The sequence below is a fragment of the Trichogramma pretiosum genome, unplaced genomic scaffold (assembly GCF_000599845.2).
Source record: "Trichogramma pretiosum strain Unisexual culture from Peru unplaced genomic scaffold, Tpre_2.0 scaffold3, whole genome shotgun sequence".
NCBI classification, from domain to species: domain Eukaryota; kingdom Metazoa; phylum Arthropoda; class Insecta; order Hymenoptera; family Trichogrammatidae; genus Trichogramma; species Trichogramma pretiosum.
The window spans coordinates 2,839,566-2,856,619 of NW_019641698.1; the positions used below are offsets into that span (position 1 = coordinate 2,839,566).

The 17,054-nt window shown below is 39.1% G+C and overlaps 1 protein-coding gene across 1 annotated transcript in view; it reads left to right on the top strand.

Annotated features, from left to right (window-relative positions):
- The window catches only part of LOC106650314 (BMP-binding endothelial regulator protein), a 34,716-nt gene extending 18,325 nt beyond the window's left edge, over window positions 1-16,391 (top strand). Inside the window, exons 2-10 of the mRNA XM_014368243.2 lie at window positions 4,450-4,617; window positions 7,068-7,153; window positions 9,187-9,286; window positions 10,735-11,094; window positions 11,171-11,430; window positions 13,923-14,082; window positions 14,157-14,733; window positions 14,824-15,422; window positions 15,511-16,391. Of these exons, the coding sequence (XP_014223729.2) occupies window positions 4,518-4,617; window positions 7,068-7,153; window positions 9,187-9,286; window positions 10,735-11,094; window positions 11,171-11,430; window positions 13,923-14,082; window positions 14,157-14,733; window positions 14,824-15,163 (1,983 nt within the window). The 5' untranslated portion in view covers window positions 4,450-4,517 and the 3' untranslated portion in view covers window positions 15,164-15,422; window positions 15,511-16,391. The remainder of the gene's footprint in view (window positions 1-4,449; window positions 4,618-7,067; window positions 7,154-9,186; window positions 9,287-10,734; window positions 11,095-11,170; window positions 11,431-13,922; window positions 14,083-14,156; window positions 14,734-14,823; window positions 15,423-15,510) is intronic.
- The last annotated feature ends 663 nt before the right edge of the window (window positions 16,392-17,054 follow it).

Consider the following 17,054-nt stretch of genomic DNA (forward strand, 5'->3'; position numbering starts at 1 on the left):
ACAAAGAGACAATAACGTATTTCGACAATTTAATGAGGAATGTTAAGAAAAAAAAAAACAAGAACGGAATATCTTTCGGCAGAGAAGTAGCGAGAGGCTGTCAAGAAAGATTAGAAGCGTGAATCAAGCGAACGACCAAATCATCGCATTTAAGAGACAGCAACAGACGCTTCTCATTCATTCATTGATATAGAGGCTCCAAGTCATAATAAAATATTAAGAGGGGAAGCACGAGAGAAAAAGCTGAATTTCAATATATCGAGGAGCTCGTGTCGCGCTCCACATGGCAAGTATAGTTGTAAAACATATATAATCAAAAAAACTCAAGAAAAAGCAGCGCTGACACGCTCTCCTTATATACTTCGTGTTTCAGAACCTTAACTTTCTTTTTTACGTTTTCTTCGAAAATAGATAAGCGATATCGAAAATCTGAATGCACTATTAGATTCGTCGGAAAAATCCAATCGATATAACGTATTTGGGTATCCGAATAATACACATTATGGATGATATAGAGGTAAAATAGTTCCAGTTCTCACGTTCTCCGCGGTCTCACGTTTTTTCGCAGTCTCGCGTTTCCGTGTTCTAACGGTGCGTGTTTACGCGTTATAATTTTCTGGTGTTTTGAATTTTTGGTGTTATGAAGGTACAACTCATAGACAATTTTGCATTATTAAATAACAAATTCAAACTGTCGACTGCCTGAATAGCAATTATAGAACAGGGCTCACTTTTTTTTGGTAGTCTCACGTTTTTGTTAGTCTCATGTTTTTGTGTTCTTACACTGCGTGTTATTATTTCTGGCATTGCTACTTTTTGGTGTTTTGATACTACAGCGCTCTGCAATTTGCTATCTCAATCGTCAGATCGGATCATCGAATTTTCTGAAGATGGTAATTGAAGTACAGGCCTCAAGTTACCGTGGTCTCACGTTTTTCGCAGTCTCATGTTTATTGTAGTCTCACATTTGTGTATATTCAATATATATTAATATATCGATCGATATACACGTTGTCGCGTAAATGTGGCATATATCAATGATGATTCCCCAGGAAGTGGCAATATCACTGTACGAAAATAGCCCTGGACGGCTCGCTCGATGCACTAGCTTAGAACTAAAATTTAGTCAATGTCTGTTTATTGTAACGATAAAATTTTACATGTTGGCCCCTATTAAGTTGAATTAATGTACTAGACTATAAAACCGGGGAAAATGAATTTGTAAAAAAAAAATTTTGCTTGAATACTTGACAAAAAACATTTGATTTCATTTATTCCATAGGTCATTAATTATGTGTCACATATATAACGTAATTTCACTCCTATCCTTTAATAGCCGATGTACGAAATAAAATAATGTACATAATAAAAATAATAATCATAGGTAAATAATAAAATAATTATATCATTAGAGTGTTATTTTGTACATGTGATAATGACATTTTATAGTTATAATTATGATTTGAACTACAGGGATCAGACTGTCATACTTGCTTACAAATGTACTTTTTGAAAAAAAAGTATCATCACTGTGCGAACTTAGACAAGTAAAAAATTTCAAACGAGGAAATAATTGAAACATTGTTTTAAAGAAATATTATATTTGAATATATAATATCACAAGGGAGTTATTTTGTAGTGTATAATCTGAATAATTTGTGGAATTGGATTTTATTAAAATCATAAGTGAGTAATTATTAAACATCCATCGAGCTATCATACTTGCTTATGAATTCTACGCTTCGATTTGGGCTACCGTCCGATTGATTTCGCATTTGGTCAACTACTCAACTGCTACTCGCATCGCGGTTCCACGCGAGGCCGCTCGCGCTTCCCCCTCTCTGCGGCCCACGCGCGAGCTACCCGTTCGGCCCGCCGCAGATCGCCGGGTTCAAGCGAAAGCTTTGCTCCGATTGTGAGCTCGACTCCGCTTTGACTCGGCGCGTCACGCTGGCCTATATGACTTACCACGTCATAACTCCCCCCCCCCCCCCCCCCCNCGCGTTTTATTCTCGAGAGCCGGTCTCAGCGATTGATGTACGCCAAGTCGCGTATTATAGATGCGCACTCCAAATCACGCCGAGCTTTGCGGATCGGCGCCGGTTCTCAGCCTCGCTGTGATCGGCGCCACTTCTCAGACGTGACTCAAGCGGCGGCCCCCACCACCGTCGCCGTCCCGCGCTTTCGCTCGTGAGCTCTTGCGCTGAGCACATCTCCCGGCTATCTCTGGAGAATTGCGGCACTCTTACCCAGAGTCACCAAGACCCAAGTGACGTGTTCTCTCCCGGATCTTCAGAGTTTACACAAATCTCTCTGACTTCCAGACGTTCTACAACTCGACGCGTTCGAGTTGTCAAGGTTGTTGGCTGGATAGGGACTAACAAGGAGAGCTTTTCAGGTCCGGGTCATGGATTTGCTCCAAAATTTTTTTGCGGTCTCCTGGTACCCACTACTAAAGCTTTCTGTACTTAGTTTGATCCAATGGGCCTCAGGGCCCATTTTTTAGAGGAATTCAACATTATAAAAAAATCGTTGTTATTTTCTATATCGATATAGAAGTACTTAAACGAAAAAATGCAACGATCAAAAATTTTTAAATTTTTCAAAGAATCTGCTTGAATTATTTCAGAATTTTTGGGACCATCTACCACTCTCTTTAAGAAGTCCTAGAATCTATAAAAAAAACGTCAAATTTGGGCTTCTTGAATTAAGAGATAGATGGTCCCAAAAATTCTGAAATAATTCAAGCAGATTCTTTGAAAAATTTTAAAACTTTTGATCATTGCATTTTTTTCGTTTAAGTACTTCTATATCGATATAGAAAATAACAAAGATTTTTTTATAATGTGGAAAATCCTCTAATAAATGGGCCCTAAGGCCCATTGGATCAAACTAAGCACAGTGAGCTTCAGTATTGGGTCTCAGGAGACCGCAAAAAAATTTTGGAGCAAATCCATGACCCGGACCTGAAAAGTTCTTCTTTTAAGTCTTTTAATAAAAAACTAACTTTGTTTCTCCGCAAACAATCTCTTCTTATTTCTCGTTCTCTTCCAAGCCTCCTCGCCCACTTCTACATTGAGAAGCTTCGCCAGTGACCACTAGGTGGCGCAGCGCCGGCAACCGCAAGCAAAGTGCGCCCGCGAGCGCTTAAGTAGTCAACAATAATAGATTGTAGATTTGCAGTGTACGGTTTCCTGGAACTCAATTGAAACATTCAATATAAAATTAATCTAAAGAAAATTAAATCCAAGTTATAATTTTACCTTCCAGATGCTTTTACCACTAGCTCGTTCTTCGAATGCTCTGTATAAAAGGTAAACCTCAAAATGCTGCTTGAGGCCTGCCGATGTTCGGTTATTTTTTTTTTGGAACATAGCTTCTTGGGTGAGCTTGTTCCAAAAGTCGTCTTTCTTGGAGCTCATCCACTTCTCTCGACGCTCCAAAAAATATTTTATATATAAACGAACGTGCTGTATTATACAAGACGCGATTTTATCAAAGTAAAATATCCCGCACAGAGTGCGTATTTTAAAAACAATTTCTGGAAACACGCTCATAATAGAAAGGCACACTCACACACACGTATACACACTCACATGGATAATTAGAAGTATATTGAAACATCTCTGATAATGAATCAGGGCTCGTACCGTCACTGTCTACTCAGAGTAAAATTTTTAATTTCAAACTCATTACAGGATCTCTTCCTTTCTTCAACATTAATTCTAATCGAATAGTTACTCAATCGCGAGAAAGATATACAATTTTTTTGTTACACGCACGAGTCTCCTGTAGAGCTGCCGAAACTCACCAAAAATCAGCATCGACGGTTGCAACCAAGCAGGCGTACACATCTGAGATCAATTTGATCTGTCACAAATCAATGGACACACTGGCAGTGCACGAGCCCACGTTGTCGAGATCATAAATCTTTGTCATTCTATAATGCAGTTTGGCATTCTCAGTGCAGTTTATAATACGTGCGACTCGCATCGAATCGCGCCTGTCGTGTTCGTGTTATACTTGAGCTCCACGCGAGCCTATACCCTACGCAAGCGTATGGTGTATACAAAACGAGCCAAGACTTCGTAATCTACATTACCTCATTTTTTCCATTAATATATACATGTTTATAAGCAACGCGTTGAGATACGATACGGTTGTTATTTTTGAAATTTGAATTAGTTTATTAACGACGGAGATACATTTTTTGCCCTCTCTCTCTCTCTCTCTCTCTCGTGACAATCACTTTCAGCGATATTTATGATATGTATTTATGCACTTCATATTATAACATTTATTCGTACCTACGTACGCGTCCACTAGTGCATATAATGCTCACTCGACTAAGCACAGGTGCAAGAATCTTACTCTAAGAAAATAAATAGCTCAATGAATGCAAGAATTAGATAAAGGATAATATAATAATTTATTTTTCCTTGTTCACAGATAAGTGAATTACATGCCACGAAAGAGCTCGGAAGCGTTTTTGGAGCAGCAGCAGCAGCAGCAGCAGAATGGAACCAACAGCCAGAATGACGTTACATCTGGCCCTGATCCTGCTATTGCTCGCGTTTCGCGCGCGGCCATCCGTTGCAGCTTCCGAAAGTATCAAAGGTTCGTACCAAACATCAAAACATCTTGTGTATTTGGTAAAACTTTTGATTTTCTGCACAAGCTCCAAGTGAGACACGAGCTGATCCAGTCGTGATAGATTAGTTAAATCGACCTGTTTCGTAAGCGCAGATAAACAGCTGAACAATTTTTCGTATTTCATCGAGTTCGCGTGTGTTGGTGTGCTATACGGTGCAGCGAATTGCAAACGAGCTCTCGCGCTTTTCTCGTCCTCGACAATTGAGCCACTGTATTCATACATATTTGCGCGCAGGTACGCAGCAGCAACTTGATTCAATAAATGCGTTGCTTATACATATAATATGCGCGCGCGTGCGCATGAGCATATATAGCATAATACTACAAGCAGAATCGTTGCACACGTACACACGCACTCGACTTGCTTTAAGCTGAAATTCATAATTGTCATTATTACGACAGGTATAATAATATGAAAGGCTTGCGCTCGATTTATGCTGCCTCGGCGACGACGACGACGACGACGATACTGATGATAATAATTATATTCATTTGCTACACTCGAGTACACGAACATGTGCAATATGTGGACATGTTTTTCACATGTTATTATTATTGTTAATTTGCGTTGTTATTATTAATGTATGTTCATAAGCATTTATAATATATATGGCTGATTCTTTGTCAACTCATAGAGATTCAAAAATTGTACGTGTACTTAACAAAAATAATATTCATCATTTCAGATACACGAAAAAAGTTTTGACCTGGTGCGTTGACAGAGAATTGGTCCTATGTGAAGATATATTGTATAATATATTTTGACTCGGCAGCAACTGCACATATACACGGCAGTATTCAAGATCTAATATGGGTTGAATTTTGAGCTCATTTGTTCATTGCATTATCCGTTGAGGTTTTTCAGTTTTGAGGTGTAAGGTCCCCTTAAATTCAAAATTATTTTTTTATTTATATACATTTCTGGATTCTCTTATTACGTACTTTATAAGCACAATCGCGCATACATAAACACGAGCTTTCGCACGCTATCAGCGTTATGAAACTTTGTGATGGGTGCAGTTTGTATATATCGTTTAATTAGCGGGCCTTCATATACAAAATTGCAATTAATTACATTAGATAACGAGAGGTCGTTGTATACCTTAGCTTTGATTCTAGACTGATCGCTAGTAAAACAATAAATTAATTATAAAATGAGCTTGGAGCTGAGTATGTGATATCTTCATAAAGAATAATTTTTTGATTGGCAAATCAAAATCAAATTCCGATTATCAAACTTGAAAATTATTCAAATCGAATTATCTTAAATACCGTCGCATGGTTCAGTACGGTAAACAAGATATTTTATTTCAATGAGGTTCTCTCTCAACGAAATTTCTATTTACATCACAATGGAATGAAATGCACGTCTATATGTACACAATGATGAGCACTTCAATTGATTTCGTACGCGATAATCGCTTATCACACTGCGTAAAATATTTTATTCGAACGATGCAATTTCGCAATTCATACATACACATACGAATAACTAAGAATTTTAACATATTCCTTTAGACTCGAAAAAAGTTGCACAATGAGTTAAAAAAGTTGCAATTTATTGGTGCTCGCAGATGCAGTTTCGTGTGTCATGTCCAGCGTTACGTTAATTCGAGTCAAATCCAAATATGCGTCGTTAATGATGATCTTAACGAGTCGAATCAATTGCTGATTGATCGAAACGAGAAGATATTGTCGCGAGGAATTTGTTTTTATTTTTTTTTTTGTTATAATTGCTACGATAACTCGACGAAAAGTCATTAAGTTATATTGGTCATACACGAATCGAGGCGAGATCTGTCGATTCATGCCACATAGATTTTCGGGTAACATTCTTCGTGGCTGGCTTTAATAACACGTATACTGCGTAACGATGCGTACATAAGAACTCGTTATAATCTGCCCAGGCGTTTACGAACCTGCGAGAGAAATAACGCGCGCAAGTACATATACGTGTGTGCACGACTCGTGCTGCAAGTTACCTGCTGCAACATTAGCACTTTAAACGGGCGCGTACATGACACAGACTGCACGTGACAGTAATCCTCGAGCTCTGTGTATATATGCACTGAAACACATTCTAATCTCCGCTGTATACGCCTTAAATACGTCGTATGCTAGATAAGAATCTCAAACAAAATGTCACCGCTACCGCTACTGCGCGCTCTTTTGCCTCGTACAGTACATTTGTGTATACCACGCGCGCAAATGCGTTTATGTAGAGGCGATCGCTGCATTATATACATATGCACGAGGCACGTTCTCTCATGTACTCTAGTCTGTATGCTCGCAGGTGCAAGAGCGTTAAGCTATTGACAATTGAATCGCGATCGTAATTATTCATACTTTTGAAACCTTTAGTGTATTTCAATAAATAGATGACTTATCGCTTTTTTGTCGCTGATTCTTTACAGGTAGCCGAGAGACCTGCGACGTTGAAGGCGAGGACTTTACCGTCGACAAAATTCCAAATACCAAATGCTTCAACTGTATATGCAAGGTAAAAGACAAACATTTGCATCATTTATCTTAATTTGAATTTTCGCGCGCGTGAATAATTGCCATTGGACAGGACAAAACCGGAATTCTCTAAATCTTCCTCTTTCTCGTCTTGTAACCGAGATAGAGAAACAAATTTCAATGCAAATAGTGCGTGAGCAAAGCTCCGTTTAAATTGATTATACAAACACAAAAATATATTACGTATACGAATCGCGATATGGCTATACACGAGAGTCGGGCGAAACTAGCGCAACGCGTGATTTTTTTTCTCCTTCGCGGCACTCTGACACAATGGAAAACGATGTCAAAGATCGAGATTTATCGAGCCTACATATAAATACACAGATGAAGATTTGTTTTCGAGACTCATCATCTCTCACTCTCTGTAGTATTGCTGTGCCGCCTCGTGCGAGATGATAACACATGCGAGCATCGATCGCGGATCGTCTTTGTGACTCGAGTGTGAACCATAAAAGCGCGCGAATCACCGCATCTTTTGCATACTTATAATTGTGCCGCTGGGAGGTTTCAACGCGTCTGTAAGTCAAGACATGTGCATTTGTTTTCGAGCGTTCAAACTCCTTTGGTTCTAAAATCTCTTCATATAAGAGAGAAAGTTTACAAAATTCATTTTTCATAATTTTGAGCTCAAAGCCCGAGCTTTATTTTACAATATATAAAGTAACACGATTAAAAGAAAATAAGAGAAGAAGTTTACTAAACTTATTGACGGAGAAAATCAAACTGCTTATCCTCGCGAGTAATCTATTATATAGACATCATTACTCCACCTACGACGTGCAAGCGTAAGAATTGAGTATTCTCTCTGGTTGCCAGAAGAGGGACAAGCCAAGCGAGAAGCGGCTCGGCTCTCATCGGTATATACGACCTTGAACTTCTGCATCTCGAACGAACTGCTTGTACATGTGCTTCACCTCTACGATATACATGTACGTGGCTTTTGCAGATATGAATTGATGAGAACGAGAACGAGGCGCAGCTATATAGCGAACAATAACTGGTCGTTTATAGTTCATGTATCGTCAGCTGCCAAGCGCATCCCATTGCAGCCGATCAGCTGCCACTAACGATCGTACCCGATCGACTTTTGCGAATCGTTCGCATTTATATATATTTCAGACACGCGACTCGTGACATAATTCATGCATACGAATGATCGTTGGCTTTTTCAGGACGCGCAACCTGATTTTTTTTCTCGCTAGCTCGCTCGATGTTTTTCGATTTCGACCGCGCGCGACTTTGACGTCTCGATTGACTTGATCTCGGCGTGCGCACGCACGAGGACTATTACAATATTTGCTTACGCTCGCGCTAGACTTCGCGACGGGAGCTTGTGAAATTAAAAGACAAACAAACGCGTGAGACGCATAAAGCTTATACATTAAAACATTGTTGTAAACCCGACGGTGGTCGAGGAAATTTTTATTACTTCGTCAACAAAGTGTAAAACGTGCGTATATTAAGCGGCTACAAAGTTAAAAGACACGCAGGCTTAGAAAGAGAGAAAGAGAGAGAAAATAGAAGCATAAAATAACCGCATTGCTAATATTTTTCTTAGCAAAAAATATTGCTATATAGCTGCTACTGGTGTGTTGTGCGCAACCAAAGACCATAAACATCGAGCAAATACGTAATTAAAAACTTGCCTTTGCATAGATTTCTGATTACGCTCGTTTATGGTTGGAAACTCCGTAGAGACGATAATAATGACCGATTTTTCAAGGATCGTCGTTAATTTTTGCATTTCAATTATTACGAATATCGTTTTTTTTCACGTACGAGCTCATTGCAACGCAGCTAAAATCGTGGTTTTAGCGGTGGTCTGAAGAAATACGTGTCCTCCGAAAAATACGTGATTCGCGTGTACTTTACCAATAAGTTGATAAAAAATTCATAGCGACCGTTAAACTATAGTTGGAATTTGATGGATGTGGTCGAAAAGTCTCGAGTAAATGATTCCTCATGTATTTATTCATACTCTTCATTCACTTCTTTTAATATAATTTGCAGAATGGCTTTGTGGAATGTCTGAAGCAGCAGTGCCCAAGCATCGAGGGGTGCTACATGCTCCTTGATCCAAGAAAGGACGATTGCTGCCAAAAATGCAAGGGTGAGTTTTTCAACACTGACTTCTATAATAATTTGCAGTGGCGAAGCGATAGAAGGAAAGTCCAAAATAATTAAAATAATAAAAACTAATAGAGTCACACTTCGTATCGGGTGGTATTTGCTTCTACATGCCTATATGAGCACGTGCCCAGCATGGCGCCTTGTCGCCTTGCACAGCTGGATCAAACGTACATTTATATAGTCAACGACTACTTTTCCCTCTTTCATTTTGTTTTTCATTCGCCGCGTGGTCTGTAGTCTTTTCTTCTTTCTCTCTTTCGCTCGCGCTTGCAATGCCAAGAGAAGATCACGAAGATAACGATAATGATGATGAAACACAAGATGAGGCAATAGAATATATACGCGTATACGTACTTACCTACTCCGTACGGGTGGTTATTTTTCCTTCTTTTTTTTTTTACTTTGTTTACCGAGTAATCGTATTGGAAGCCTCGGATCTACGCGCATGAGTATACATACAAACATACAAGTTCCCTCGCGAAGGGACAGAGAAAAGTGCGAGAGAGAGAAGGAGAGAGAGAGATGAAAAAGAGGACTGGCCTTTGAACGACCTTGTGACGTAGACAGCTGGGTATTTACGAGAGAAAGAGAGAGATAGAAAGAGAAGAGCGAATAAACCAATGATGATATATAAATACTGTATTAAGTGTGTCCCTTAATTGATTTACATTTTATTGGTTCCCCCCATAAATTTTTTTGAACGCTCTAACCTATCGACGGTTAAAATTATTTTATTTTAGCAAATTTTAACTTAAAAAGTAAACGCTTCACCAACAACTTTAAACACGAGGAATTTTTTGGATCATAGGAAAAATATATCATAAATACAATAGAGTAGCATGAAAAAACCATGGATCTAGTTTTAGAGTAGAAATATAAAAGGATTTAATCTGTATTGTAATTTAAAACCGGGCGTTGACCGATAAAATAATTTTTACTTGTTACTGGTACATTTGAAGATAAATTAATTCGCCATCTAGTGGTAGAGGCCTAAAGTGGTATTATTGTATTTAAAGTGGTTCTAATCATACACATTTGTTGAAAAAATTAATTGGTACTGCGTTTTTATGGTCATATTTTAATTATTAACCAATACCAATTTGACCAAAATCGCTCAATAAAATCACGAGAATAGTTATTAGAAGCAGCTTAAATCCAGATGCAAGTTTATACATTAACAGGAAAAATTTTCTTGATATATGTTTCTTCTCTTTTCATACGAGCCCTTGACGTCACGTTGACTTAAATGACTGGTGACAGTTTCGACTAGTCGAAGCAATTATAAAAAAATAATCCAATATTCGAGCTTAAGAAAAGTTTGATCGAACTGCAGTAAGCACTTTAACGTTCGATGCATTTCGTCGGCACATCGAAGTTACTTTAAGCATTGAAGCATCGCAGGTAATTCATAAATTTGATTGGTCGCAGGTTGCGTGAAAAACAACATTCACCATCCGTCGGGTACGGAGTGGGCCGAGCCGAACGACCCGTGCCGAATATACTCGTGCAACGCCGGCGTCATCACGGAGTCGAGGCTGCGCTGCTACACGCCGTGCTCAAACCCGACGCCACCCCAGCCCGGCCAGTGCTGCTCGACCTGCTCGGGCTGCCGCGTCAACGGCCAAAAAGTCACGGAGGAGCGCTCGGTCATGACCGCCGAGGATCCCTGCGTCACGTGCAAGTGCAACAACGGCCGGCTCACCTGCGCCAAGAAGGCCTGCCCCGTGCTCCATTGCCCGGCCTCGAGGATACAGTACGTGCCGGGCGACTGCTGTCCCAAGTGCAAAGGTAAGCGCAAGGCAATTCGTATTACGCGCGTCTCATACATTTCAAAAACTGCAACGAACGAATGAACGAATCGCAGGTTTCGGCAAGTATCTGCTGCCGCCGCGGGGCGCCTGCATGCTCGGCACGGCCCTGCACAACACCGGCTCCAAGTTCAATCTGGACGAGTGCACGCGCTGCAGCTGCAAGGACGCGGCCATACACTGCGCCAAGGAGACCTGCCCGGTGCTCGAGTGCGCCAGCGAGTACCAGACCAAGCTGCCGGGTCGCTGCTGTCCCCAGTGCCCGCTGATCGAGGAGAGCCGAGCGGCCTGCACCTACGCCGGCAAAACTTACGGGGCGAGTACTTTTATCGCGCTCTTGCTGCTTCTGCACGTCTCGGCTGCTGCGTACCTATTTCGCGCTTAATCAGAATAAAAAACAACAACAACAAATTTATGCCAACGGGCAGTAAACAGCAATTAATCAATGCCATAGTTTCGTTCATCATCGCTATCATCATCATCATCATCATCATCATCATCATTATCATCATCGTAACACCTACATACATTTAACACCTGCTTCATTCGACACATACACTTACACGCTGCACTCACATATGCCTCATTCAAGATTGCATCATTAATTCATTTGTTTCATATGTAACGTGTGTATGTTATTGCGCGTGATTGGGTGAGCGTACATGTGGTCACGGTGCTGCCGATTTGACTCGAGCTCGTGATGCGTGCTTCTGAGCGTACATGGCTTACAATGAAAGTAGTTCCATTTCAATGGTCAATGCACTAGTAAAATCGTCAAGTTACTTAAGAATCTCAAATCCATCCAAATGTGACTTTCTTCCGATGTTCATGTAGCTTATTAATAATCCTTATATATGCTGTATATCGATTTGTTTATGGCTGGTAGCGCGTAAACTATGAAAGATTTAAAATTGATACGATGAAAATTCAAAATTACGAGCTAGATTTAAGACTGCTTTGAACCTCTTTCGAATAATGTAAAATCCAAACAAGCTTAAAATAACTTTTTTCAAAATCGGGAAATAGTATATTTTTCAACGATTACAGTTATGGGTTTTTTTAGCAAAACAAGAAATAGCACGAACCCCATTGTTATTTTGAAATAATAGAGCAAACAAATGAACATTAAAGAAAATTCAAATCGGATTTTGATGTCATTGTAAAAAAAGTTTCATTGTTCCTTTTAAATTAACGATTTCTTTTGGCTCAAGCACTTGACGAGTAAGAGCCATTTACTCGTTATCTTTAGTTTGATCGCTTAAAAAGCCTGTTTTTAAGATTATAAAAAATTTTTTAAATTTGAAAAATGTAAATTTCACAATTTTTCTCACGATGTATGCAACAAATTTATTTAAAAAAATAACTTTAAAACTGTAAGAATCTTTACATTTCTCTACATTTTGAATGTAAAGTATTCAGATGAACTTCAATTTTGATTCCATCATAGTTAATACGATGCGACCCACAAATAAGCTTTCGATGAATTAGTTTTTTTTTGTTTATACTATTAGCTTATTACTTCATGTGACACCGGACACGTTATCTTACAGTGCCAGTATTTTTAGCTGTAATTTCATGTAAAATATTTCGAGTACGTTCTTGTTACAGTCTTCCAGGCTCATCAAATTTTATTTTCTCTCAGCAACTTTTGGTGTAAGCAAATCTCAATGCTTTATCCACTTCAAGCCTTTGATAAATGATAAATAACTGAATGCAATTGATATTTAGAGCTTTGTAAGATATAGGCGCTATGATGTACGATTAGGTCATTTTATGTGTTATTGTTTTATTTAAAATAATAATTTCTATAAATACTATTGAAATTTTATACGAGATGTATATATTGTACTTATTTGTGACCCCAAGTGTCATAAAAATTAGATATACGTGTATGAGTACAAAACTTAGACTGATTTTTTTCGAACGATGATGTCACGTACGTCGAGATGAGCCAATGACTCCGTATCAGCGGATTAATGTGCACGAAAGCGTTCAAACCTGAGGTTGTGAATATTTGATATATTAGAAAATAAAAATTTACTGCGTATACTTATGTTTACTAATAGAATTTAAACAATAAATAACATCACTAATATGATCTGCACCGCAAATCGGTTACAATCATGACAGTAGAACCGATAAATTTCATACAGTATTATAATTTCATGGTATTTTTTGTGTATTTATTTGAATATATTTTGAATGACATCACAAGATTATAAATCACTGCAAATATATTGATATATAGATATATTTATATAAAATTATTAAAATGTTGCAAGAACAAATGGATACGTTTTTCGAAATAATGATTGTATATTGAGAAATTCTTTTTTGATCATTAAGTACAAAAATTTATGTAGGATAATGAATTTGATATAGGGTATTTAGAACTTGCATAACACAATACTGATAACTGATAAGTTTAAGTATAAGCTAAATGTATGAAATCAATTCCTTAAATTTTGTTCCTACAAAGTTGTACTTAGCATTATTGATAAGCATGCTTCCCAGCAACTAATTTAGTTCTTTCATTCTGAACTTTGAAAAATAAACCGATAAATACTAAAAAAAAACATGAACAATTCGCTCGAATCATCCATGTCACCTAACAAGCACAAAACATTTTAATGTTAATAAAGTATAATGAACAGCATCTCATTCCCTTGTATTTGTATTACTCAATGTCTCATAAAACTCATGCTTAAATACTAACGTTGAAACACACAAAAAAAATGAGAAAAAAAAAAGAAGGGAACGAATTGAATCGACGAGCGGGGTTTAAACGTTTGAATTTCTCCTAGGCAGGATGGCGAGACTTGGAAGTTAGACGCGTGCAAGTCGTGCGCTTGCCAGCAGGGCAAGGTGCGCTGTGCCATGTCCATGTGTCCGCCTCTATCGACGCCTTGTCCACCGAATTCACGACTGGAGCTGCCCGAAGGCCAGTGCTGTCCCAGATGCGTTGAAAGTAAGCTCATTATTTTCATAAAGTCAATATAGTACCAGTTACATTATGATTATTCTCATTCATCTGAATTTTAGGCGACGGAGTTTGCACGGTTTTCGGCGATCCGCATTACCGTACGTTCGACGGCAAATTTTTCACGTTTCGAGGCAGCTGCAAGTACCAGTTGGTGAGCGACTGCGCGAATCAGACGTTCAGCATACGAGTGACGAACGACGCTCGATCGACTCGGCTTTCGGCCTGGACCAAGACGATATCGTTGAAAATCGGTGATCTCAAGGTCAATCTCGGTCAAAAAATGAGAGTCAAGGTGAACGGACAGCGAGTCGAGGTGCCCTACCGTATGAACAATCGCGTGGACATAAACCGCACCCTCGATTCGATCGTTGTCAGCACGTTCCTGGGCATCAAGATACTGTGGGATGGCATCAGCTTTCTGGAGGTCTCGGCGCCCACCACCTACAGAAACAAGCTCTGCGGCCTGTGCGGTAATTTCAATTCTGTACCAAAGGACGACATGCTGAATCGTAAGGGCAAGCTCATGACGGATCCGGTGAATTTCGGAAATTCCTGGGCCGTCGGTACCAAGAGGGTTTGCTCGAGGACTAAGCATCACACAGTGCAAAGGGGATGCAAGCTACGAAAGGACCACCGGTTAGTATCTCTTACACTTCGATTGGATCGATTATTTTGCCTTTGTTATTACCAGTCACGTCCACTTACATACTTTCATTGCATCGATAGATTGTGCAACCGGCTGCGTTCAACGATCTTCGAATCCTGTCATCGGAAGGTCAATCCAGCCATGTACTACAAAGCCTGCCTGCAGGACATGTGCGAGTGTCCGAGCGAGAACTGCTACTGCGAATCTTTTATGGCGTACGCGCATGATTGTCAGCGTCTTGGTATTCAGCTTCCGCACTGGCGCAAATCGACTCGGTGCCGCACGGTCTGGGACACGACGCCGGTCTTTCATCATCACTCGGAGCTGCCGCTGATCTTTTTCGACGATGCCGTCGCTCCAATGTCACCGGCCAATCACAGCAATAGTGGTAGTTTGACGCATCGCAGGCGCTCGGGCTAGTGTCCCGACGAGTCATGTGTCATTTATACGGTGGAATCATCGCTCGAATCGTCGCGCGGTTACACTCGCGCAAAGAGAGTCAGCGGCCGACGGCGACGACGACGAAACTCAGGACGAGGACCCACGGCCGATTGATGCGTAGGAGAGATTTATTCTATATCACTGCTAGTCATTTTATTCAATACGTTTACACGTACAATACAGACGATGGTCGGCCCGTACGTTGCCGGCGCCTCTGCGCACAATTATTGCCTTCACAGTGAGCATCAATTTAAGGAATACAATGCACCAAGCGTGCTGTTGACCCGATCTTTTGCAAATTTGTATTCTCTTTCTTTTTTTTGCAGATTATTTCGAGGACACCTTTCAGTATTTTAGCCGAAGAGCAGGCTCTCTCGGCAAGCATATTGCAATGCACACTTCTTGTACAGAAAATCTATTGCTACACACAGCTGATCATCGTTATTCTTACTTGAATAAGGATTTCGATGAATTTACTGATAAAGTCTACTTGCTACTGTCTGATGTTGTAGTTTTTTAATTTGATGATAAGTGTAGGGGATTTACAATAACAGTAATAACAATTTTATTGTAAAAAAAAATGTTCGTGTTGAAACTGAAAAAATGAGTACAAAAGTACTGTTTTAGAAATGAAAACTAGCACGAATCATTGCAGCAATGCAAAAGAATTATAGTTCCTTCATTTTTTCAACCGATTCTAATATTAAATTTTGAACTTTTGACTTGAGATGGTGTTCATTTTATGTTAAAGGCATAGTCATGCATGATCTGCGATATTTGGCGCTCATTTATAGTAAACTGTTTTAGTAATTTGATATGAAACTAGTGAATGATCATTTTCTAATGGAAGCTTATTTAGAATACTGTGTCAGGACAGCATATAAATCTCGTGCATGATGAATACAATAAATTCGCGATATATGCATGTATTCATAAAATATTTCTGTTATTATGTAAAATTAATGTTTCTTTTCTCTTTGTAGTGTATAGTATTATTATTATTATCATGAATGACTTAATGGATCTTATAGATACCGATACAAGTTGTACTTGCTCGTATATATTGTACATTTTTTTAGGAAAAAAATATAAATTGTTCCTGTAATGAGTGTTATCCTTAGAACATATATAGACATTTTGAAATAAATGAAATAAAATATGAATTAATATGAATTTCATTCCCAACGAACAAATTTTAAAAAGCTAAAAAAGCTGCAAGTCTTCTCGTACCATAGATTTCATTTGTATGATCGAGCCTAAAGCCTGTTTTGGACATGAGCTTTACACGAAGAATTCCAATGTAAAAAAAATGTTACCTCACCCCTCCTGTGGGCTTTGATTTATAAGTTGGATAATAAAAATTGGAATCAAACTTATGCTTTTTAGTAGTAGGCAGTAAACGAGGAAAGTGATACCGTAAGTTGCGATGAACGCAATTGTGAATCTTTGAAACTAAAAAAGACATGCAAAAAGTCTCAATCTTGCTCAAGAGAAAACTGATCATAATGAACTTCTTGATTATTCAATGAGCTTTTTTAAACTTTTCGAAACCGTTAGAGATTGCTCGGGTTTCTTCCAAATAACCGTAGACTATGATAAGTTGAAACAAAAGAACTTTATTTAGTAACGAAAACAGGCTCTATCTCTCCGGAGTTTGTAACCCATCTGTTGGAGACTCCCGGGATGCTCCGTTGCGTCCGAGTTCCCGGCGACGTCCCACGCGTTCGTCAATGATGGAAAGGGCTAAAAGGCGTAAAAAAAGCAAGCTCCGAGTGAAGGTGAATGGTATGTCTTTATTGGAATATGACTGCGGAATAGCGCCTCTGAATCGTGGCTGAGCCAATGCTAACTCTGGTATTATCTGAAAAGA